The sequence below is a fragment of the Mobula birostris genome, chromosome 2 (assembly GCF_030028105.1).
Source record: "Mobula birostris isolate sMobBir1 chromosome 2, sMobBir1.hap1, whole genome shotgun sequence".
Classification (NCBI taxonomy): domain Eukaryota; kingdom Metazoa; phylum Chordata; class Chondrichthyes; order Myliobatiformes; family Myliobatidae; genus Mobula; species Mobula birostris.
In genome coordinates, this window is record NC_092371.1 from 59,592,022 (window position 1) to 59,616,769 (window position 24,748).

Genomic DNA, 24,748 nt, shown 5'->3' on the forward strand with positions numbered 1-24,748 from the left:
AAAGATTTTTCAAATCATACAAATGAGCCTGCACTTGCAAGACATTTTGCTTTTGTAAAAAACTTCAAATTAACAGTATTAAATAATCTTCTTTAACAATTTTACTATATTCCTTTCGAACACTGTCAGTTTTTCTTGCCAAAGCTTTTCTGACAAATTTAATTTCTATTTTATTCCTGACTTTAAGGTCACTGCTTTCAGCTTGACTCATGTCCTTTTCCAAGTGTGCACCCAGCAATGGTATTCAATTCAGATGTCGGCAATTGAAATATTTCTGCATTTCAACAGAACCAAGCTGTGAACTCTCAGACAAACATCACACTGTGGAGCTTACGGTCAGTGATAACCGTTCTAAACTATGTCCCAACCCCAAACGCACAGCATGAATCAACAAAAGGTCGTTAGTAGCACAAGCTGCTCCTGGCTGTGGTGCCTCTTAGTTTCGCTGACATGTCCGAATGCTGATGTTCATATGGTATAAGAATCGAAATATTTTGTTGGCAGAATGTAGCGGCAACTCAAACTAATGCCGCTACTGAGGACCTAGCATGGGGAGTTAATCTTGTATAATGCGCTCTCTGATCAATCCAATAATCATGTTCAAAAAGTTGAAGAAATATATTCAAACCTTTATTAGCAACTAGCAAAAGATACAATCTTGAATCAATGAAACTTATGAAACTAAAATTAGTAATAGTAAACATGCTTAAATGATTTTAAGTGAAGTTAAGTGATTGCAAATGTAATTAAGTGGTCAACAATAGATATAACAACCAGTGGTCCCCAGCTCTAAAAACTGACCAGAACAAAACATGAAAATGTAGCAAAACCCTTCACTTTTGCCGAGCCTCCACACACATGACTAATTACCATAATAAACCCAGAATACAATGCAGGTAGAAAACAGATGCATGGCTCCTACACCATCTTTTGTTCTTTCCACATTCTCACCAACTCGCCCAGATTATATTATTCAACTGCACATTAGGGAGCCATTGTAGTGTAGCAGTTAGCACAGCTCTATTACAGCTTGGGGAATCAGAGTTCAGAGTTCAATTCCTGCATCGCCTGTTAGGAGTTTGTACATTTTTTCCCATGACTGCATGGGTTTCACCTGGGTGCTCCAGTTTCCTCCCACAGTCTAGAGCCATACCGATTAGTAGGTTAACTGGTCATTGTAAATTGTCCAAGTTTAGGCGCGTGTAAATCACTGGCCGGTGTGTCTTGTTGAGCCTGGATGGGCCTGCTTCAATAAATAAATAAATTAGAGTTAACCAAAATACAAAACCCCCACATCTTTTGGATAAATTAGGGATCATTTACAATGTGTAATTAACCAGAAAACAAAACCCACATACCTTTTGGATGTGGTAATACTTGGGGGAAATCCATGTAGCCACTCCACACAGCCAACACCCAAATGAGGATTGCAGCTGGGTCACTAGCTCTGCGAGGCAACAGCCCTGCTTACAAGTGCCTGTGCTGATACATTGTGATTAAATGGGCAGCACGGTAGTGTAGTGGTTAACACAGCGCTTTACAGTACCAGCAAACCGGGTTCATTTCCTTCTGCTGCCTGTATGGAGTTTGTACGTTCTCCCTGTGACCGTGTGGATTTCCTCCGGGTGCTCCGGTTTCTTCCCACAGTCCAAAGACCTACCGGTTGGTAGGTTCATTGGTCATTGTAAACTGTACTGTGACTAGGCCAGGAATAAATTGGGAATTGCTGGACGGCGTGGCTCAAAGGACTGAAAGGGCCTTTTCTGCTCTGTATCTCTAAAAAAAACATATGTACACACACAGTAAAGCTACATGATTAAATTTTTGAATCTCAGGGATGTGCCCTCTAGGGACAAATTTTATCAATGTTTGTAGCAAATTAGAAGACAGAGTTTGCATATTATGCATTTCGGAAATGCTTTTTGAAATACACTCAGACCCCACATAATGCTACCCCTCATAGCACTGATTCGTTAAAATGTGGCTATTCAATTCTTTATTGAAATTTTAAAAAATGACAAAAAATCATTCTAAACAACACTTAAGACTTCTGAAACTTGGCCGCTGTTACAATAAACCTTTCAATATGCCATTGAGAGCTCTGTACATCCGCTCTGAGGCACTCACAGCCAATCATGTATCAGTTCACACTCTGCCTTCCCCCATGTGTGTAAATGTTCTTGCTCCTTCACCAATTTATTCCTTTTTCTTCACCCATAATGTCTGGAAAACAGTCTGCAACTTCCAGTGAGGCGAGTACATCTAAGATGTGTAGGAAAAGCAGTAGCATGGATGTGAAACTGCAAGTGATAATGCGTTTGGAAGCTGGTGAGCGCCAGTTTGATGTTGGCACCTCTTTGAAATTAGCTACTTTGAAAATCAGAACAATTATTTAAAAAAAAGCAGACAAGATAAAAACTTCTGCAACAATGTTATCATCAATGAAGGTGACTCATTCAAGGAGCCATTTGCTTGAAAAAGTGGAAAATAGACTCATTATGTGGGTGGTTGACCTAATACAATGAAACATGCCCCTAAGCCAGCTGATAATAATGGAAAAGGCAAGAGCATCTTCAATCATATTCAAGGAGAACAACAAGGTATGTCAGTAATATTCACAGCCAGCAGAGGTTGGTTTGATGGATTTAAATAGCGCAGTAACCTCCATAGCATATCTGTCCATGGTGAAATGGCTAGAGCAGACAGCAAGAACCTTAATATTGAAGAGCCTTGAGAATTGGAAGAGCAACACATCCTGGGTGAATCTGAGGACACAGATGGAGAAGTGGAAACACTAGCAAGAAATCTCACCTCAAAATTCCTCAGCACTAGCATCACTACGATCACACAAATCGTGGACCAGTTCATCAATAATGACCCTGACTGGGTGTGAAGCAATAAGGCAAAGAGGGGTGTTCTTGACATGATCTCCTGCTACCGAGAACTGCTTCATGAGAGGAAACTTAAGAAAAGGCAGTCAAATCTCGATGCCTACTTGAAGAAGAAGCCAAAGTTAGAGGTGGACCCACAGCCTGGTCCCTTCTCTAAGATGTAACCAACGCCCGCTTCCGTCCACTGCTGCTGCTTCACTGATGTACAGGTTGGGCCTATTTGCATGTTTGTTACTCCACGAATTACTGTGTATACATAAAATATCACATATCTTGGGTTTGTTGTTGTAAATCAGGCACATGTCTATTTACATCTTGTTATATTGACCCCATTTAATGTCAGCGTTAAGTGGGGTCTGAGTGTACAAAACTCTTCAAAATCCAGATTTTCATTTATTTTCTCTTTTTACCTTTATTATACTCAACAAGCAAGAACTAATTGAACTTGAACCTGCACCCAGAGAACAACTTAATTTTTATTCAGGACTATTCATGAACAAATGATATGGTTTAGTTATTTAGAAGTAGCAAAAATCCCATTTGATACAATGTTTTCTGTTGCAAGATTATCAACAAAAAATTAGTATATTCAAAAGAATATGCAAATGAAAAATTGTGCAAGACAAGTGAACAAGTGACAAGTAAAACTCATATTGACTTCCGAGAATGCTCAGCTAATCAAAATGAAACATACTTAGTCAAAGTCACTTCAAAGAATAATAATTTTATGTGTTAAAAGTTGTACATTGACCATTCCCTTCAAGCCATGGTGGGTGTGTGAAAATTGTCCTGCCCATTTCTCTGTAATAGATATTCAGTAAAATCTCAGTTTCTTGTGTCGGACAAGAAATGTAAATGGACTGAAAGGTTCATTATTATAATCATTGTCACTGGAAGTACAATGAATACAATATTGCAAGGTCAATAATAGCATAATTAAATATCATGAAATATTATGAGCTGAATTTTATGTTTCTACATGGGTGGGAGGAAGAGATGTTGTTGGCATGTCACACACATGCCTCCAACCTGATTGCGTGAACATCAATTTCTTGAACTTCCGGTAATGCCCCGCCCCCCCATTCCCCATTCCTGTTTCCTCTCTCACCTTATCTCCTTATTTGCCCATCACCTCTCTCTGGTGCTTCTCCCCTTCCCTTTTTTCCCCATGGTCTTTTGTCCTCTCCTATCAGACTCCTCTTTCTCCAGCCCTTTACGTCTTGCACCCATCAGCTCTTTATTTCACCCCTATCCCTCTTCCAGCTTCACCTATCATCTGCCACCATGTACTTCTTCCTCCCTTTCCCTCACCTTCCTAGACTGACTTCTCTTTCTTTCCAGTCCTGAAGAAGGGTCTCAGCCCGAAATGTCAACAGCTCTTTTCCATAGATGCTGCCTGACCTGCTGAGTTCCTCCAGCATTTTGTGTGTGTTGTTGGTGTGGTTCTGTGCAAGGAATCTCGATCTAAATGTAGTAGTAACATCTGTGTATTCTTACCCTGTTATTGAGTTATTGTGTGATTTATAATTTTTCTGATCAATCCAAACAATGTGGATTCATAATAATCTGTTTGCACCAGTTTCAAGCTCCATATTTAAAGGAATGCCAAAAATGCAATTTGCAGGAATTTGGAGCTGTGAGCACAACAAAGAAATTGTCAAAGAGGAGCCTAGACTTGTTCTTGTGAATCTACGCTGAATGTGCTGCTTGGGCTTGCAGCAGCAATAATCCCTTCCTATCTAATTGGAGACTGTTAAAAGGCATAGTTCATCAATACTTGTATTTCAAAAACAAGAGTTGTCTTATTTAATAATCGAAGTGGGGGAGCAAAGGTAAGTATAATGACGCACTTGCTCAGACCCCGACGTGCTGATCACTCACTCCACCTACCCAAACACCTAATTTACCTTTCAGGTAAACCTATATATTCTCTATTTATGATTTACAATCTCAGAAATCCATCTGCCACTGGCACTTTCTCACATCTGCATTTAATCTTGCACCGATTTATCTTGATCAAAAGCAAATGCTCCTCATCCACTCCCTTCTGCATATGTAAACATCTTACCGATGCTCTTGTCTGTAGAAGACAGTACATACTACCAGGGAAAGTCAAAGCCCTGCAGAGTTGGTGAAAGGCCGTACTTCTTGCAGCTACCTATGAAGAGAATTAATTATGTTATCCTGATGGTAATCAGCATTCACTTCATTTAATATCAGTAATATGTGCAGTTTGTTTGTAAGCATACCCAGTGCATTATCTTAATTATTTCAATCTATCTTTAATCTCTCAAAGGGATTTCAAGTAGGAAACCCACAGGCAGCGTGGCAAACTCCACATAGACAGCTGCAAAGTCAAGATTGGAACCTGACCTGTGGTGTAGATGCATTAACTACTGCAACTATTGCTTGCAGCCCACTCCAACGTGCTGCCTGTTTCCGGCTCACTTAATCACTATCTGCATGGTTGCAGCTCGAGTAGTTCAATGTAGAACCCATAAGAACTCCGGTATACAAAGTAAATCAGCTAAGAACATTTCAGCTGTCAGAGCTGGGATCAGATCAAACTGCCTCAAATGCTGCTGAAGACAGTAATGGTTGCAAAGTGTCAAAATGCTAAGATGAGCATGCTGATATGTTGCCTGTTCATCGTTGAGGGACACGAACTTCATTTCTTTTTGCCATTTCTTTTTCTCTGGCCTATTTTTGATGTGAGCCGCCAAGTGACTATTGGACTTGTTACGTGAGGAAGATGTAAACTGACATTGATCATTGCGGGACTGGGAAATGAATGCTGTTTTTTTCAGGATTTTGCTTTGAAATTAAATAGGGATAGGCATGTTGTCATCAGCTGGGTGGACTGGTATAATCTTATTGAAAAGTGATAACGAGGGCATTGCCCCTGTGCACTGGACTCATCCTGTTCCAACTACTCCTTGGAATTTTATGAAGAGGCCCTTTGCTCTCTGCTTTGCTCCCATCGGAGTCCAAACCTCTCTACTTCACAGTTCTGAGAATATTGGACTGCAGTGTGCTCCATATCTATCAAGTATGTGAAGTGCATTCTCAGCAGGCTCTGTCTTCCATTTGGTTGACAGTGCCCTATACTGTGCCGCCATCCTGCCCAGTAACCATTTACTGAGATCTGGTTCTAGCAGCACACATCTGTAATATAACTTTTAATGGCTGGCCAAATGCCATTCTGAAAGCTGGTAAATTTAAATTCCTAAATGTCTCTGCAGGCGTCAGATGCTCTCCAGTAATTTGCTTCTGTGCTATTGGATTGGTTTCTTACTGGTCACATTTTTAGTAGATAAAAGCAGAAATTACTAGAAATATTCCTCGGGACAGAAATAGGGTTAAACATCTTTTGTTACGCTGGAACACGAATGCTACTTTACTCTCTTGTACCTCCAGCATTTTCTTTTTTCTATTTCAGATTTCCAGCAACTGCAGAAAGTTAGCTTTTTTTAAATACCTTACACTTGTCTCTGAGATCGTTCATTCATTATTTGCCATGTTGTATGACATGGGCGATCATGGTCTTTCCATGACCATGATTGTTCTTGGCAAACTTTCTACAGAAGTGGTTTGCCATTGCCTTCTGGGCAGTGTCCTTACAAGACAGATCACCCCAGCCATTATCAATACACTTCAGAGATTGTCTGCCTGGCATCAGCGATCGCAAAACCAGTACTTTTGATAAGGACCAGCTGCTCACATGTCCATCCACCACCGGCCCCCGTGGCTTCACATGACTTTGATTGGGGTGGGTGGGGGCGGGGGGGGGGGAGGGTTGCTAAGCAGGTGCTACGCCCTGCCCAATCTCAGAGATGTATCTGTGAGCAACCAGCTAATAAATCTCAAGAAATTTGGGTAGTGACTACCAGGAGAAGTATTCTGTCGACTGCTTTGGAATTTGGATGCACTTGCTTAAAGATCTTTCCTCACTGCACTCACTTCTGTTATGCCAAATGTGGCCATGTTTAATCTTAATAGTCAATTAGGGATCCACCAAAAAATAAATCACTAAATTATTGGATTTTACATTAAAGAATTATTATACTATTCCCCTTGTATTTTGGTGCACTGAGCATGATTTGGACAACTCACCAGTAACTGCTTTCTGCAAACATCAATGCTGCTTTATCATTGCTGCAGATTCTAATGTAAATCATGTCAGTGCCTTAAACTACAAGATACCATGGAAAGAAAAAAATGCTTGAGAGGGCAGGCAGGTGTTTCTATGACTGGCCTCTGCCTCTCCATTCCTCACCCTCATCACTATTCTTATTCTCCTTTCGTGCATGGCCTCTTGCCATTGTAAGGTGGGATCATAATTAAGGCACAGAGTAGATTAGTGATCAGTCTGACAGGCACTATAAGGGAATAGAGCATTGATATGCTATCTGGGACAGGTAGGTCATTTGGGGTGGCATGGTAGCATAGTGGTTAGCACAATGCTTTACAGCACAGGTGACCCAGGATCAGTTCCCACCGCTGCCTGTACATACTCCCTGTGACCGTGTGGGTGTCCTCCAGGTGCGCCGCTTTCCTCCCACAGTCCAAAGACCTGGTAGGATAATTGGTCATGGTAAATTGTCCCGTGATTAGGCTAGGATTAAATTGGGGATTGATTTCAGCATGGCTTGAAAGGCCAGAAAGACTTATTCTGTGCAGTATATAGTATTAATGGTAAGGCTCTTGGCAATGTGAAGAATCAGGGGGATCTTGGGGTCCGAGTCCATAGGACGCTGAAAGCAGCTGCGCAGGTTGACTCTGTGGTTAAGAAGGTGTCCGGTGTATTGGCCTTCATCAATCGTGGAATTGAATTTAGGAGCCGAGAGGTAATGTTGCAGCTATATAGGACCCTGGTCAGACCACATTTGGAGTACTGTGCTCAGTTCTGGTCGCCTCACTACAGGAAGGATGTGGAAACCATAGAAAGGGTGCAGAGGAGATTTACAAGGATGTTGTCTGGATTGGGGAGCATGCCTTATGAAGACAGGTTAAGTGAACTCCGCCTTTTCTCCTTGGAGCGATGGAGGATAATCGGTGACCTGATAGAGGTGTGTAAGATGATGAGAGGCATTGATTGTGTGGATACTCAGAGGCTTTTCCCCAGGGCTGAAATGGCTGCCACAAGAGGGCACAGGTTTAAGGTGCTTGGGTGTAGGTACAGAGGAGATGTCAGGGAGAAGTTTTTTACGCAGAGAGTGGTGAGTGCGTGGAATGGTCTGCCGGCAATGGTGATGGAGGTGGATATGATAGGGTCTTTTAAGAGACTTTTGGATAGGTACTTGGAGATTAGAAAAATAGAGGGCTATGGGTAACCCTTGTAATTTCTAAGGTAGGGACATGTTCAGCACAACTTTGTGGGCCGAAGGGCCTGTATTTGTGCTGTAGGTTTTCTATGTTTCTATTAGTATCTTAATAAATGAATAAAAATCATATACAGTGTTTACTCCGTGTTTGACAGTGGGTAAAAAACTCAGGTCAGTGGAAGAATATTTTTAACATAATCTCAATTGTTAATGAAGAAATGATGTTGTACGAGATGTTAGTGTCATCGTGTGAGCCAATGACACAAGAGAAATGACGCCCATGTTTAGAAATACAAGGTCCAATTTCCTAGTAGTCCTGCGCACAATTGTTAATAGATATTCATGTGGTAATTTTTATCTGCCATTTACACAAAACACTGGAAGAGCACAAGTATGCACTGATAGAAATCTCTTATTGTGACAGACTGTCCTGGGTAGACCTTTTTGTGGCTGGGTTGCCACACACATAGTCAATGATGCTCTGTACCTATGGGAAATGAGTTGCAGGCCCTATGATAGATATTCACTATCCAGGGTTGGGAGGTATTTTGCTAACCTCAGCTTTGGAGTACAATACAAAAAAAACTGTCTAAGACTCAAGATGTCAAGAGTACCATCAGAATCTTTATAAGCCAAACCATGGAATGCTCAAACAGAGAATCAGTTTGAATCAGCTGAATCAGTAAGGGGCTTATTTGGAAAATCTTGCATCTTGGAGAAAGATTAGCATAAAATGAAGCAGTACTCCAGTGACAGATATAAGCATCAGCAGTGAAATACTGGAGTAAGATGAGGAAATGAGGTTCACACCTACATCTTATGACCAGAATGTGAGATATAGAAATAGTTTTAAATGACTTTTTAAATAACTTGAATATTTCTCATTGCAAGATAAAAAGAATTTATCTGGCCATGTTTTAATACCTTACAAGAGAGCCCATCTGTATAACAATCCTTCTATGTTCTTACATGTCTTCATCTTTTATTAGTGGACATTAAAATATATCTGAGGGCTTCTACCTCAGTGGTATTCTCCCATTCAAAGGGGGGTGTGAAACCCTGTGCAGACCAGAAAGAGACATGTCATTAATTTGATATTTATTATTTTTCTGTTTATTCCTCACCAAAGTCTACTCAACATCAGAGCCATTATAGGCATTCCTGCTGGAGGAAGAGGACTCCCAGGATCAGAGAACTCCAGGAGTTCCATCTTTAGTCCTAAGGAGGACTGCTTGCTGGCATTCCTACCTTTCGTAGGAGATCTATACATCTAGTCAACTAAATGCAGTTTTTAAAGGAACATTTTGTCAAAATGTGGTGTTACTCTTCTTACAAGTCCACAGTCTTTTATGAAGAAAAACCTGCTACACACATCATCACTGCCAGTCTTGCCTCAGGTTTCTTCCAGATACTACTGGTCAGCTTGCAACCTATATCTAAACAGTGCACGCCACCAATCCATTCTGTAATAGAGTCATTGCTTTTTTTAAGTCACATTTTCCGTGGACAATACAAATCAGCATCAAAGGGTGAAAGGCTTTTCTGCCTTTAGGCTTGTCTAACTGCATAAATGTCAGAGTCCAACAGAGTACAAAGTAAATTAGGATCCCTGGAGAGTTGTAGAGTTGGATGAGGTTAGAGATAAGGATAGAAGTTGTGAAGTATTTTGAAGATGAGGGAACAAATTTTAAACTGGAGGTAATAAAGGATGAGTGCCAATATTATGAACAGATATTTGTTGGGGGAAATTAAGATGCAAGCTTCTGAATTCTAATTGAGTTGCAATATAGGAATGGTGAAAAACAGATGAGCATTGAACTAATTGGGTCTGAGTAACAAAGGTATGAATTAAAGTTTAAACAGTAGTTGCTAAAAGTAGGTGGTCTTTATGACAGAGAAGATGGGATATATAAAAGATATATATAAATGACCCTAGTTATTAATTAAATTATTTTTTCTGAATAGTGGAGATATTTTTGTTTTAGATGACTTTTATCTCATCAATTTAAAATTGTACCCGAACACTGGTTTCTTTACAATTCAGCTTTGAATAACTATTTTGACATTTTTCAGACATATTGGTATTTCTGCAACAGTTACTGCATTTTGTTGTTGATGGGTTCACTCTTATCCTTCAGCCTGTTGACATCTTTGCCCTCTTTTTCTCCTTTAACCTTAAACGGAATCTTCATAACTCTCACATTGCTGCAATTCTTTCCGAGAAGCCTGGCTTACTTTTAATCATTATAGTTTTCCCTCTCAATCTTCTTATATCTAAAGCCCAAATCCATTCAGGAATTGAAGAGTTATCCCCAAATTTCAGAGAATTTTTAAACAGTTCCCTCACATGCTTGACTGTGGTAAAGAAAATTGTGGATGCCTTTTTTTTCAAATAGCTCTAGCTTCTTTTCAACTACTTCTAGCCTGCTTCTTACTGCAAACTTCCTTGTCTGTTCTTTATTAATATTCCCTGGCTATTGGCTCTCAGAACTTTTCCCTTAATCACAAATATATCATTGTAGCTCTTACTTATATTCTTAATCTTAGAAGTCTGTTTATCTTCTTAAACCTCAGAATTGAAATGAAGACTGATTGTGAATTCTATCTCAGTCTTTTCCAGGATATCTAAACTGTGGAACTCATTGACTTCCTGGGTCTTTCTTTTCTTCTTCCTACAATTTTAAGCTTTTAAAGCTAAGATTGGTGGCTTCATCTGGCTGTTCAAGCTTTTCTTTTGAACCTTAATGATATTCTGATATATTCAACTAGGCTCTTCATCTTGGTCACCATTGAAAGAAATCTATTCAATTCTGGTGTAGTGCCCTTTATGTTTGCCACCAAGCACTGAAGTGCACGGTTTCCTTATGTAGCACATAAAAAAACAAACCAGAGTCAACTTGAAATCTGTGTTTTAATAGTTGTGTGTTGCCCATAGGCAAAACGACGAGGAGTATCAGGTTGGGAAAGCAGTCTCAGACAAAGGCCAGCACCACGTATAATTTTCCAGGCAGGAATTCCCTTTCGCCACAAAAAAAAGAAAGAAGATAATAATATGAAACCCAAAAAGGACATGAACGTTTCATTGGTATGTACATTATAAACTGTACGTAAGGTATGTTCCTTAAAACAATACATTATTTTTATTAAAATGTTTAATTAGTTACAACAGTGGACTTTCATGTCCTCAAAATAGAAATTATATTAATGATCAGTTATAAACAGAGTAATTATTATTTGTTGCTTTTCTGGAAGAGGAAATCTGGTGACCAAAGATGAAACCACTAAGATTGATCTTGTTTATATCTGAATAAGGGAGGACAGTGTTGTTAGATACAGAAATTATGCAGTCAATTCACACACTACTACGTTTCAAAAAGACCAATGAGATCAATGGCTAGATAATCCGTTCCAAAGATGCTTGTGATCACATAAGCATTTAATAGATGGAAACAGAAGTGAGCCAGCCTGTCGTATCTGCATTTCTATTCAGTAAAATTGCACTGTCCTAATCCAATGTCTTCTAAAATTGAAGAATTTAATTAATCTAAATTAAGAATTTAATTAGACTGTTCCAAGGACTCTGTGGGCTGATGTTTTATATTCTGTGTTGTGGGTGGGCATAAATCTATTTCCTGTCTGTATTGTATTTTGTTTTGTGTGTTTACTTTGGGTGATTTGTCACGTGGGTTGGGGTGTGGTAGAACAGTATTCATGCTTTGTCATAGGTCAGTTTAGTATGGTCAGAGCCAGGGAGAATTTTATTTTTTTGTGGTCTCCTTAAATACTCCTAAATACACTAATTGGAATGCTAACGCCAATGCTTAAGATCGCTAACTTCGCTGTTATATCATGATTATACTGCTTAGTATTGATGTATTACTAGTCTTAGTTTCATTAGTTTTTTGTTGCTACGAAATATTTTGTCTTTGCTGGTTTCTTAATAAAGAATCGAATGTCCTTTCTTCAATTTAGAACTTCGTTATTCTGTAGTGCAGTGTACAGTGTCAACCCCTGTGCTTAGTCTCTGAACAGTTTTGGTTTGGTTTGTTTTCAAGTAAATCCTACATGTGTGTTTTTCGCTCATGTTTTGTCGTTTGTGCAATTTGTTCTTTTTTTGTGTGTTGGGTGTTTGATGGTTTCTGGGGTTCCATGGTGTTTCTTTATTTCGTGGCTGTCTGAGGGATGATGAATCACAGGGCTGTATAGTGCATACATACATTGATATCTGTGCCAGTGGTGTCGTGGTATCCGCACCCGGACTTTGGAACAACAGTTCCCAGGTTCGAATCCGGCTGGCTCAGTTCCTTGCACGCTTCCAATGGGTGCTGGGTTGAGCGTCAAGCTCGCAACTCGGCCTTGTAAAGCAGACAAACGCTAAAGAAATGGCAAGGTTGCCACCTGATGTGCCAAACAAGGTGTGCAGAGGAATTCTGTACCTGTAATTATTTTGATAATAAAAGTGCTTTTAATCTTTGAATCTTTATATTTGTCTTGAACATCCTCAGCAACAGAACCTTGGGTAGACAATTACTAAGATTCTTTACCCTATGGGTGAAGAAGTTTCTTATCAACTCACTTCTGAATGTGTGATCTGTTATCATGATACTGCAGTCTTTGGTTTAAATGCCTCAGCCAAGATTGTCAGTCCTGCACCTTTTATCAAATTCCATAAGAATTTTGTATGTTTTCAAGAGATCACCTCTTATTCCTCTAAACTCTGAAAGCTCAGTCTATTTAGTTCATCTTCTGGCAACAAATTCGGCACTCCAGAGATCAATTTCACTTTAGGCCTGTACACAGTATCTGCAGATATGATCTCACCAGGGACCCGTAGAGTTTGGGCAAGAAGATGTCTAATATTCTAGGAGCTATTGAAGTTACAACCACCTCTCTAGATCCCTTTCTCCTTTGAATTTATCATCTTTCAGTCTCATTAATTTCACCGATATTTATTTCTTTGAACTCTCCATTTTTAGTTCTTCATTATTCCAGGTGGTGCTTCTGTGAGAATAAGCACAAAATATTTGTTTAATTTCTCTCATTTCCTTAATCTCCAATATAACTTCCTCCATCTCAGTCTGTAACAAATGCACATTAATGTTAGCTAATAGTTTCATTTTACATATCTGTAGAAGATCCTACAATCTGGTTACATATTTCGTGCTAGCTTACTCTTGTACTCTGCTTTACATGTCCTTATTAATTCCTTTGTAGTCTTTCTGAAGTTTAACAATCCTCTTTTTGCCTCTTCCTTTGATGTAATGCAGTTTTTAACTTCTCAAGTTGGTGACAATTGGATCACTTTTCCTGTTGTGTTTATTTGCTTTAAGGATACATATTGTAAACCAAGTTTTAGTTCTTTGAATGCGGGCCATTGCTGCTTTTGTCAGGTTAATATCTTGTCCCAGTTTACCATAGCTAATTCATGATACAATTCAGAATGAGCCATTTGGCCCATTATGTTCATGCCAGCCCTCTATAAGGGCAAAATCTGCTTTCAGAATGAACTAAATCTCTTCAAGTTTTTCTTTAAGATTCTATAATTTAATGATCATTGTTTCTTTAATTAAAAGCTCATGAATTAACCATATTTCATTTCAGGGTATTAGGTCTAAAAGAAGCAGCTCCCTCTTTTATGCACCCCATGAATTTGTTTCAAAAAAATTGCTGCTCATTTGTTTTGCCCGGTCCATATGAAAATTAAAATTCCCATAATTTTATTATGCTTGTTACGTGCACCTCCTTTCCCCTATATGTGTAATGCCATTGCATTCTCACTTGTATATTGGGATATGTACATGACTTCCATCCATATATTCCAACTCTTGCTGTTCTTGGCTCCATTAAAAGCAATTCTATGATTTGATATCCTGAGTTGAGATACTTCTTCTTTGCTGCTTTTATCTGACTAGGGCTACTCACCTCCTCTTCCGCCTTACCTTGCATCCACTTGCAAGCTTAGTGTGTTGGAATACTTAGTTCCCAAGCTTAGTCACATCACAATACTGTGTCTATTATGGATATTTACTGCTTGTTATGAATAGTGTATGTATTCAGATTTTTTTAAAGCCTTTAATTTTGGAGTTAAAACATCTTATTTGTATGTGCTATCCATTCCTGGCAAGTTTGTTATCATTACACATTTTGCTATCCTGAACTACCATGTTGTTATGATCCTATAGTTTCTATATTTTCTATCACCACAACTCACCCTCGACCCACTCCCAGCTATTTAATATAAAGCCTAATCCTAACTTAAATCAAGTGACTCCTCAGAACAGACAGCTCTCACATTCCCCAGTAGTGGGGCCAGTTCCTATGAATTGAAAATTTCTTCCATATCGATTTTCAACCATGCTTTCAATTCTTTGGTTGTAGAAACATAGCAACATAGAAAACTTACAGCACAATACAGACCCTTCGGCCCACAAATCTGTGCCAATCATGTCCTTACCTTACAAATTACCTAGGGTTACCCATAGCCCTCTATTTATCTAAGGAGTACCTGTCCAGGAGTCTCTATCGTATCCATCTCCACCATCATCGCCAGCAGCCCATTCCATGTACTCACCACTCTCTGCATTGAAAACTTAACCCCTGACATCTCCTCTGTACCTACTTCCAAGCTTGTGTCCTCTCATGCTAGCCATTTCAGCCCTGGGAAAAAGCCTCTGACTATCCACACGATGCCTCTTATCATCTTATACACCTCTATCAGGTCACCTCTCATCCTCCGTCGCTCCAAGGAAAAAAGGCCGAGTTCACTCAAGCTATTCTCATAAGGCATGCTCCCCAATCCAGGCAACATCCTTGTGGATCTCCTCTGCACCCTTCCTATGGCTTCCACATCTTTTCTATAGTGAGGCGACCAGAACTGAGCACAGTACTCCAAGTGGGGTCTAACCAGAGTCCTATATAGCTGCAGCATTACCTCTCAGCTCCTAAATTCAATTCCACGATTGATGAAGGCCAATACACCATATGCTTTCTTAACCACTGAGTCAACCTGTGCAGCAGCTTTGAGTGTCTTATGGACTCGGACCCCAAGATCCCTCTGATCGTGCACACTGCTTGGTTGTATTTATTCTCTGCCTTTCACAGAGGGAATAATACAAAAAATATATTATCTTTATGGTTCTGATTCTTAATTTGTCCTTAATTGCTTGAATTCCTTCAGAAGAATCTCCTTTTTGTCAGTCTATGGCCTTCTTTTGTACCAAAATGAGGCCACTCTCACGATGGAGGAGCAACACCTTATATTCCATCTGGGTAGTCTCCAAGCTGATGGCATGAATGTAGATTTCTCCTCCTGGTTAAAAAAAAACCTCCCCCCTTCCTCTATTCCCCACTCTGTCCTTTTACCTCTCCTCACCTGCCTATCACTTTGTCTTCGGTCCACTCCTTTTTCCACTCTGCTAGAGTCCACTCTTCTCTCCTATCAGATGCCTTCTTTTCCAGCCTTTGGCCCTTCCCACCCTGGGCTTCACCTGTCATCTTCCAACTAGCCTCCTTCCCCTCCCCCACCTTTTTATTCTGGCATCTTCCCCCTAACTTCTCAGTCCTGATGAAGGCTCTCAGCCTGAAATGTCAACTGTTCATTCATTTTTATAGATGCTGCCTGCCCTGTTGAGTTCCTCCAGCATTTTCTGTGTGTTTCTTCAGCCTCCCTCTTTGTTCGATCTGTGTCACAGATTCTCAAGTGGACCAAAGCAACTGAACTTACCTTCTCACACTCCACATTTCTCTCCGTTCCTGAGATGATGTCCCTAATTCCGTCATGAGGGAAGCAACAAATTCTTTGGGCATCCTGCTTGTATTTACAGAGAACATGCACCCCTCCGTAACTGGACTGACCACATTATTTTTGCTCCCCATGCTGTTTGTGAACCATGTTGCACTATCTGTTCTGATCCATACATGCTGCAAAAACCTTGTATGTGTTCAGTAAGTGCAAAGTAGCATGCTCCAACAATATCTCCTAGATCCCCATGGCTATTTCACTCTATCCTACAGCTCCCACACATCACCTACTCTGCCACATATTCCTGATTTTTTTCAAAATTATTATGCCCAATACTAGACCATTATTGAACCCCATTATTCACCAAGTTTGCACTCATAGGGTTCTGTGCTTTTATTTGGGCCACAGGTAACATCACAGTTTAGGTCACTTGACTTCTATGAACCACTTTTGCTGGTTATCGGGCTATCTTTAAATCATTTTTATCATTGATATTTAAAACTACAAGGTAATACAGGTGCACATTCCTTTATCCGAAATTCTGAAATCCAAAAAGCTCCGAAAACCGAAGTTTTTTTCGCCAACAGCTGAGGTGTGACATGGCAGCACTAGCAGAGGCCGCCAGACGTCAGTTGCGGCTCAGCGCTCGTACTGGTTACACATGCATTTGCTATTCACTGATATTTTGTGTTCACTGTTGACTTTGTGTTTAATTTCACTGTGAAAATGTCAAAAAGAGCTGCAGATACCCCTATGGGTAACAATGAGAAAAAGAGAAGGAAGCATCTATCATTATCAATAACGCAGAAAGTGGAGTTATTGCAGAAACTTGATCGTGGTGTGTCTGTGCGGCGTCTTACTGAAGAAAATAGTGTCAGAACTACCACTGTATATGATTTAAATAAACAGAAAGGCAAGTTACTGAAGTTTTATAGTGACAGTGACGTTCTACATTTATTCCAGTAAGTCATTTACCATGTGTTTGATTCGGTTCATTTGAAGCTGTATATTTTTATGTTTTATTGAATTTTTTTGGTGGAAATAAAATTTTTTCTTGTCATTATTCCCTAAACAATTCAGTATAACAACTATTAACATTGCATTTACACTGTATTAGATATTATAAGTAATCTAGAGATGATTTAAAGTATATGGGAGGATGTGTGTAGGTTTGGTGTGTCACCGGGTCCTGAAGTCCACTGCACTGAGACAGGTTAAATAAAGGACTTGAGCATACGTGTTTCTTGGTATCGGGGGAGGGGGGTGGAGGGCGGGGTCTGAAATCTGAAAAATTCTGAAGTCCGAAACGCGACTGGCCCCGCGGATTTGGGATAAGGGATTGTGGGCCTGTAGTAGGTGAATGGTAAAACAAATACATTTTTAAAGTGAATAGATCTTTACTTAACAAAGCGCATAATCTGTGGATGCTGCAATTACAAAATCCTGAGGTCACAGACTGAGGAAACCTATTGCCTTAGATATCTAGAGTTCCTCTAGTTTTTTTGGATGGATGTTACAGCAAAAACCATAAAGAATAACTTTATTTTGCCATTTATGTAGTAATAAATTATTCCATTGTTGACAAAGGGTAACCATGCAATAGATGTAATTTTTCTGTGAAATTTACTTCCAGATACTGTATATACTATATCGGACAACAAGTTATTGATACCAAATAGGTTACTTTGAACTCTTAGAGAGAATGCAATATCAAATTAACTTCTGCACTGAGTTTGGATTTCAGTGTCTTTGTTCATAGACAGATTTTCAAATGGCATTATGTTGCATCATGAAAGTGAGCAAGTAATGTGACCTAGCCATGTTTATATTTATGCTGGCTGGCTGTAAGCGCATATAATGAGTTCATTTAAAATTCTAATTGAAATTAGATGCTTTCTCGCTCTACGAAGGTTGAGCATTAAAAAATAGGTCTTTCACTTGGAGTAATAAGATTATAAGCATCGTGTGGTATCATTTGTTGATAAATTTGAAATAAAGTAAATTTATGCTAATGGAATATAATTTCCAATTTTGGATTCATTCCTAGTACAGTCATTTTTGTATTTCAGCTGAATGTATGTGGGAAAGGCTTTTTATCATTTTGGCTAATTTGACACAGAGTATTTTCTTAAATGTCCTTATTTTTTTGTCAGGTCTATTCATGTCTAACTGCCTGGTGTGTAATCCATTATTATGAACCACATTTTCTATTTGATAGATAACTCTTGAGGAGGTTATAAAAAAAGAGGGAAATAAAACTTGTGTCCAATTTTAGGAACATTCAAGGGACTTTTATTGTTTTTAGAAACCACAAAAAATCCAGAGTTGATCTTAAAGGTGCAAATATAGAAATTAGGTACTGAAGTTCGGAAGAGAGGAGGGAGAAAAGAGTGCATAGAAGAGTTTTGAGTGTGTACAGTGTCGGGCAAAGTTATCAACCTATTAGCTATCAGAAGCCTAGAGTGGACTAATCCATCTACAAGAGTACACTACACAAGGATTATTAGAAGCAAGATAGTATGTAGATGAGACATGTCATTTTTGATTACCAAGGACTACATCTGCAGCATGCTACCACCCAATCTAGACCCCCTACAATTTGCCCAGCAGGCTGAGGGTGGCAGACACCAACAGAATCAACAAACTCATTCGTAAGGCCAGTGATGTTGTGGGGATGGAACTGGACTCTCTGACGGTGGTGTCTGAAAAGAGGATGCTGGTTGTGGATTACAAGAGGAATGGAGACAGGCTAACCCCTATTGACATCAATGGATCTGGGCCCCCAAATCCTGAGAACTTTCTACAGAGGCACAATTGAGAGCATCCTGACTGGCTGCATCACTGCCTGGTATGGGAACTGTACTTCCCTTAATGAGATTCCCAGATGGTACGTTGCCTCCCAGGTGCCAAGGTCCAGAACTCCGCAGAGAGTGGTGCGGACAGCCCAGCACATCTGTAGTTGTGAACTTCCCATGATGCAGGACATTTACAAAGACAGGTGTGTAAAAAGGGCCTGAAGGATCTTTGGGGGCCCAACACCCCCCAACCACGGTCTATTCCAGCTGCTACCATCCGCAGCATAACTGCCAGGACCAACAGGCTCCGGGACAGCTTCCTCCACCAGGCTGTCAGACTGATTAACTCACGCTGATTTGAGTGTATTTCTATGTTACATTGACTGTTCTGTTTATTATAAATTACTATGATTGCACATTGTATATTTAGATGGAGACAAAATGTAACGATTTTTACTGCTCATGTATATGAAGGATGTAAGAAATAAAGTCAATTCAATTCAATCAATTTCTTTGCAAGGTGGACGAACAGGAAGGGAGTGCACAGGTACTGTGTAAGCTAGATTTAAAGACAAAATTTAAAGCAGAATCATTTTTCTCGTGTTAGCATGTGGTAGACTTGTTACACTATTGTGCCTAAGGGGGCATTGGCAAGTATGAAGGTGCTTTGGTGGTGGGGGGGCGTTGGCAAGTATGAAAGTGCTTGAAGGGGGGTAGGCTAAAAAAAGGTTGGAAAACACTGCTGTAGGCTAATTTCTCGGCCACAGGGTTAATTTGACTGAATATTATGTTGGTCTCACTATGACACTTCTGCTGTATGGTCTTCACATTTCAAACATGCCATTAGATCAATTTCCAAGTCGGGCTCAGATGTTTTCTGACCTTTGTTAACAGAATAGGTGCATTTAAATCATGAACCTCAATGAAGTCCACAGTCAGCACTCATTTCAACCCTGAATAGTGTAAGAGATGGGGAAAAGAGGGGAGGTGCTGGGTTCATGATTGGATTTGCACAGGTAAAAGTTTCAAGTTTCAAAGTATATTTATTATCAAAGATTGTATAAATTATACAACCTTAAATTTGTTTGCTTACAGGCAGCCACAAAGCACTTACAGTGACAGGTGTGTAAAAAGGGCCTGAAGGCTCACTGGGGACCCGAGTCACCCCAACCACAAACTGTTCCAGCTGCTACCATCTGGGAAACAAGACAGTAGTATAAAAGCCAGGACCAACAGGCTCTGGAACAACTTCTTCCACCAGGCCATCAGACTGATTAATTCATGCTGACACAATTGTATTTCTGAGCTATATTGACTGTTGTATATCTTACTGTACATACTATTTATTACAAATTACTATAATTTGCACATTGCACATTCAGACGGAGACATAACATAAAGATTTTTACTCCTTGTGTATGTGAAGGATGTGAAGAATAAATTCAATTCAAAGCAAGAAACTCAAAAAAAAAAGACCAACACCTGATGCACAGAGAAAGGGGAAAAAAACAAATCATGCAAACAATAGAAGCAAGCAACAACATTCCGAACCAAAGTGAGTCCTTAGATCCGAATCCTGGAGCAGCCTGGAGTAGGCTCAAGGTCTTAGTATCAGTTCATCGTATTAGCGGGCATGGATCACAGCAGCTGGGACAGTCTTCATAGTCTCAGCACATTGGAGAGAAGAATGAATATTGTGGGAGAGCAAGCGAAACCGGCTGTCGCCTCCAATCCTGACACTCTGTCTCTCCAGTCTATCTGAGCCGGCATTTAAATTGACGAAACAGCATCTCGTACCTCATACGAGGATCCAGGCATTGCTGCAGTGAAAGGCTCCGGGCCTAGACCATTCCGCCCAGCCAAAGCCACCCTCGATTTCCCCAAATTGGCTGTGTGCCCAGAGCGATCCAGCTCGCACCCGGGCCAGTTGTACTGCATTGAAGCACCTCTGCCTTGACTTCTCCTCTCCAAATAGCTCGCTCCATTGGCATGGATTCTGCAATGCACCGGCATGGTTCATCCCTCAAGTTCACTTTGTGTTTCCTCGCCTCCTCATTGTTAGCAGTGATAACTTATCATAATTTACTTCAGATACTTCAGTGAGAGTGTGCTCTTACTGGAGGCTGGAACTACGCAGAGGTCTAAAAAGAGGAGAAGAGAAGCTGAGGCTTGCTGCTGAAGAAAAGCGCACTCGTTGGAAAAACAGCACCAAGACAACACTGGAGGATAGCGCCTTCAAGTGCAGTCGCTGCATCCAAGACTGTCACACCTGTGTGGGACTCTACAGCCACAACAGATGCTGCTCTAACACAGACTGAAGCAAGACTTTCCAGGCGCAGATCCATGGTCTCGCGAGACTAACGGATGCCACCACCATTTCAGAAAAGATGTTATTGGTAATGATTTTAGTCAATTTTCTTGCCTTTTGAACTACCTGTGAGCTGGTGCATGCAGTTGATAGCGCCATCTTAAACTAGAAATGTTGGAAAAAAGAAATGGGGAAGAGACAATAAGAGCTAGAGGTGAGAGAGATGGTGAATGCTGGAGTCTGGAGACAGATATTAAGTATGACTGTGGGAGATAATGAGAGAGAGTGATGGTAGAGTGAAAGATATATTGTGGGAGCTGGGGAAAGGTGAAGGGAGAGAGAGAGAAATATCCGGTGTGTTTCACTAAGTGGGTAACATGACATCTAAATTGCATAATTTTTATTTTATTTGTGGATGTAATTGTAAGTAAAATGATATTGTTATTTCAGGTACTTGTATTGATATATATTTCAAGAGTTTAATATTTTGAGCAAATTCTTGAGCTCTGTATTGCTACTAAATTTTACATTGAAATTAGTAAGTTATATTTTAGGGTTTTGTGCTAAATGGAATATTTTCTTGGAATACAACACATTGATAAGTGGAGATATTTGTACATGAACTTTATTACATTTGAATTACTTATGAAATTTTAGAATACAAACTAGCCAAGCAGATCTCAACATGCTCGGTACACTTGGCTGCTGTCATTTTACAATTAATGTACCTAAATTTAGATATGTGTAGGTACCTTCTCCTTAGCACTCTCTGTGAGATTCTGGTGGAACTTTTAGACTAATAAAGAAATGTAACAGGAATATATGTTGTTGAGGCTTCAAAATGTTACCTTTGCTTTGATCTTCTAAAGAAATTTCTGGCCTTTCTCTGCTGTAAATTAGTTCAAAAGTACTGGCTCTCTTTTTTATCTTTTGCCTTTTGGGTGTGATCTTACATTGATGTAATTATGATATTGGATTTTTGAACATGCCTGCAAGAACAGAAATCTCAGGGTTATATATGGTGACATGTATGTACTTTGATAATAATTTTACTTTGAATTTTTGAACTTTTAAACTTTATCTTGACCCCAAGTAGATTGGTCACACCTTTGTTGACAAAGCAATAAAGTGCTGATTCATTCATTTTTAGCTTTTCCTCTCTCTTCTTCAACTTATAGGGAAAAGATGATTTATCAATAAGTGTTCTTTGCTCCTGCCCATTGTCTTTCATTTAGAATCTTTGCATTCTTTGCTGTTTTGGTTAGGTTGTGAATCACTTTTTTAGTTATTGTTGCAACAGTAAGCATAACAACACCAACTGAGCCTGTGGAATAGGTGTGGCCAAATATGAATTTTATCTAGGTGAAAAGAAATCCTAACTTCCGAGAACTGAAAGTCAAGTACAAGGCATGAAGGGACTTTTGAAGAAACATGCAAAGAAATACTTGCTGGATGTGATGTCAAATGTAACACACTAAGAAGCTAGATAAAGTATACTGGAAAAAAGAGTTTGAAAGAAGAACTTAAGGGCAGTGGATGATGTTAGAACAAAAGATGCAGCCATAATTTCAGTATTGGAGAAGCTCTCTTCACTTGATATATGAGTACAGTTAAAGATAACCCAGGCATACCTTTCAGCAAAAGTAGATTTTGTGAAGGAAGCTAAAATATTTGCAAAGGTAATGGATGGTGACAACTTTAGTCCCTTCAACAGTTTGTTTTTGTAATGGCTTGATCTCATCCTCAAGTGGCTTTGTGGGGAACCTTTATCCACAGATACTTGAAATCTGGATGACATAAGGACATTCTAGAAATTTTTCAAGATTGTAATCCCACTGATATATTAAATGCAGTCAATGCTGCTGTCTTGTACAGACACACACCGGATAAAACTTACCATGCCACAAGCATGTCGAGAACTGAAAAGCACGATTTGTTACTCATCAGCAGGTTCAAAAGCCAAATATGCTTTCATCATTTGTTAGTCAGCTGAACAATTATCTTTACTTCATGGATTCATCAAACATCAAATGCCTCAACACCCAAGCTACTAAGATTCACCACGAAAACATACAGTGTTTCTTTTTGGCTCGGGTAATTCATTTGTTTATTCTAGAGCCCAAAAACAAACATTAATCTCCCATTAGTCTGCTAATGAACCATGGAATAATTAAAAATTTATGAAGTTCACCTGTCTAGAATCCAGTGAAGACATCACTATAAATTTGTTCAGGCAAAATCTTTAAGAAAGTCAGAGTATGGTAAAGCAGCAATCCAAAAGAACTTCATTTTTGTATGAAGTTAACACCAACAATATCAAGTAGTTTTTTTTCTATGTGACATCACAGAAGTTGACATTGGTACTTTACTTTTCCCAGAATTAGGAAAAGAAGAATGTTTGGCCACCACAGCTACAGTGGATGAGGATGTCATTGCTGTTTCAGATACAATACTGTCAGAAGCAGGACATTATAATCAGTACTGGGGAGCTTAATAAATTAGGCTAACTGTATGACTATTTTCAACAAGATTGCAATTACAAATTGGAAGTTGTCTTTGAAATGCTTGGCTTTTGAAATGTTGAGAAGACGCAAAGGAGACTGCCGTTGCTGGAATCTGGAGAAACACACAAAATGCTCAGGAACTCAGTGGGTCAGGCAGTATCTGTTGAGGGAAACGGACAGTCAGTGTTCCAGTTTGAGACTGTTTATCGGCAGGATCTGGGAGGGAGGGTGACAACTAACAGTGCAATTGTTAAACGTAGACGGTTCTACAAGTAAAAAGTTTCAATTTTTCCATTTTCACTTTTGTTCCTTTTTAAATTGGTTATCAGCAGGACACACAGATTGAAGAGAAATTGATAGTAAAACCCATTATTACTCAATATATGATAACATACTTACAATGTGGTCTACCACCATATTGGATCAGTAATGTCAACAGCTATTTACAAGAGCCCTGGAGTATCAACGTAAATGGGTTGGACTCCATTAGTATCTGCTCTACATAAAATGTTACACGCACTTTCTGAATTGAAATCTCCTGTAGGAAAATGAGATTGGACAACCATATGCCACAGAGCATAATAAAGAAAGATGCTTGGTATTTTTTTCTTGCGAATGCTATATTTTGCAGCAGTAGGTTATTAATCCATTGTGAATAATTTCAACTAACTTGTTTTTGTTTTCCATGAGAACAGTTGGTAAATAACATTTTTAACTTTAACTGCTGTAACCTTTCTAATAATCCTTTGGCTTTCCTGTTTCTTTTCTAAGAAGTTACTGGTTAAACATTTTACACAGGGAGTTGTGTGTGCCTGGAATGCGCTGCCAGGAGTATCAGTAGAGACAAATACATTAGGGGCATTTAAGAGGCAGTGAATGGAGAAATATGTACTTTGTGCAGGCAAAAAGAAAAAGTTCAATTAGTTCAGCACAACATCATGGGCAGAAGAGCCTATCTGTGTGCTATACTGTTACTTGTATATTTATATTCATATGTTTATGTTCAAAATATGGGTCAAAAATAATAATATTAAAGTTAAGTTGAACATGCTAGTTATGTGAAATGTCTACTGTTAGCTTTTTCTTCTTTCTTATTATTAAGATATGTGTGCATATGCAAAATTGAAAGTAGTTTTACATATAATTTGAGAAGATTGACAATGATAACCAAAGCATAATTAATAT

General features: G+C 39.3%; 1 protein-coding gene across 3 annotated transcripts in view; it reads left to right on the forward strand.

Annotated features, from left to right (window-relative positions):
* Positions 1-24,748, forward strand: part of dnmt3bb.1 (DNA (cytosine-5-)-methyltransferase 3 beta, duplicate b.1) — a 267,878-nt gene that overhangs the window by 121,526 nt on the left and 121,604 nt on the right. For all 3 annotated transcript variants that reach the window (XM_072241847.1, XM_072241850.1, XM_072241849.1), the window contains exon 5: positions 11,151-11,300. In XM_072241847.1, coding sequence (XP_072097948.1) covers positions 11,151-11,300 — 150 coding nt within the window. The remainder of the gene's footprint in view (positions 1-11,150; positions 11,301-24,748) is intronic.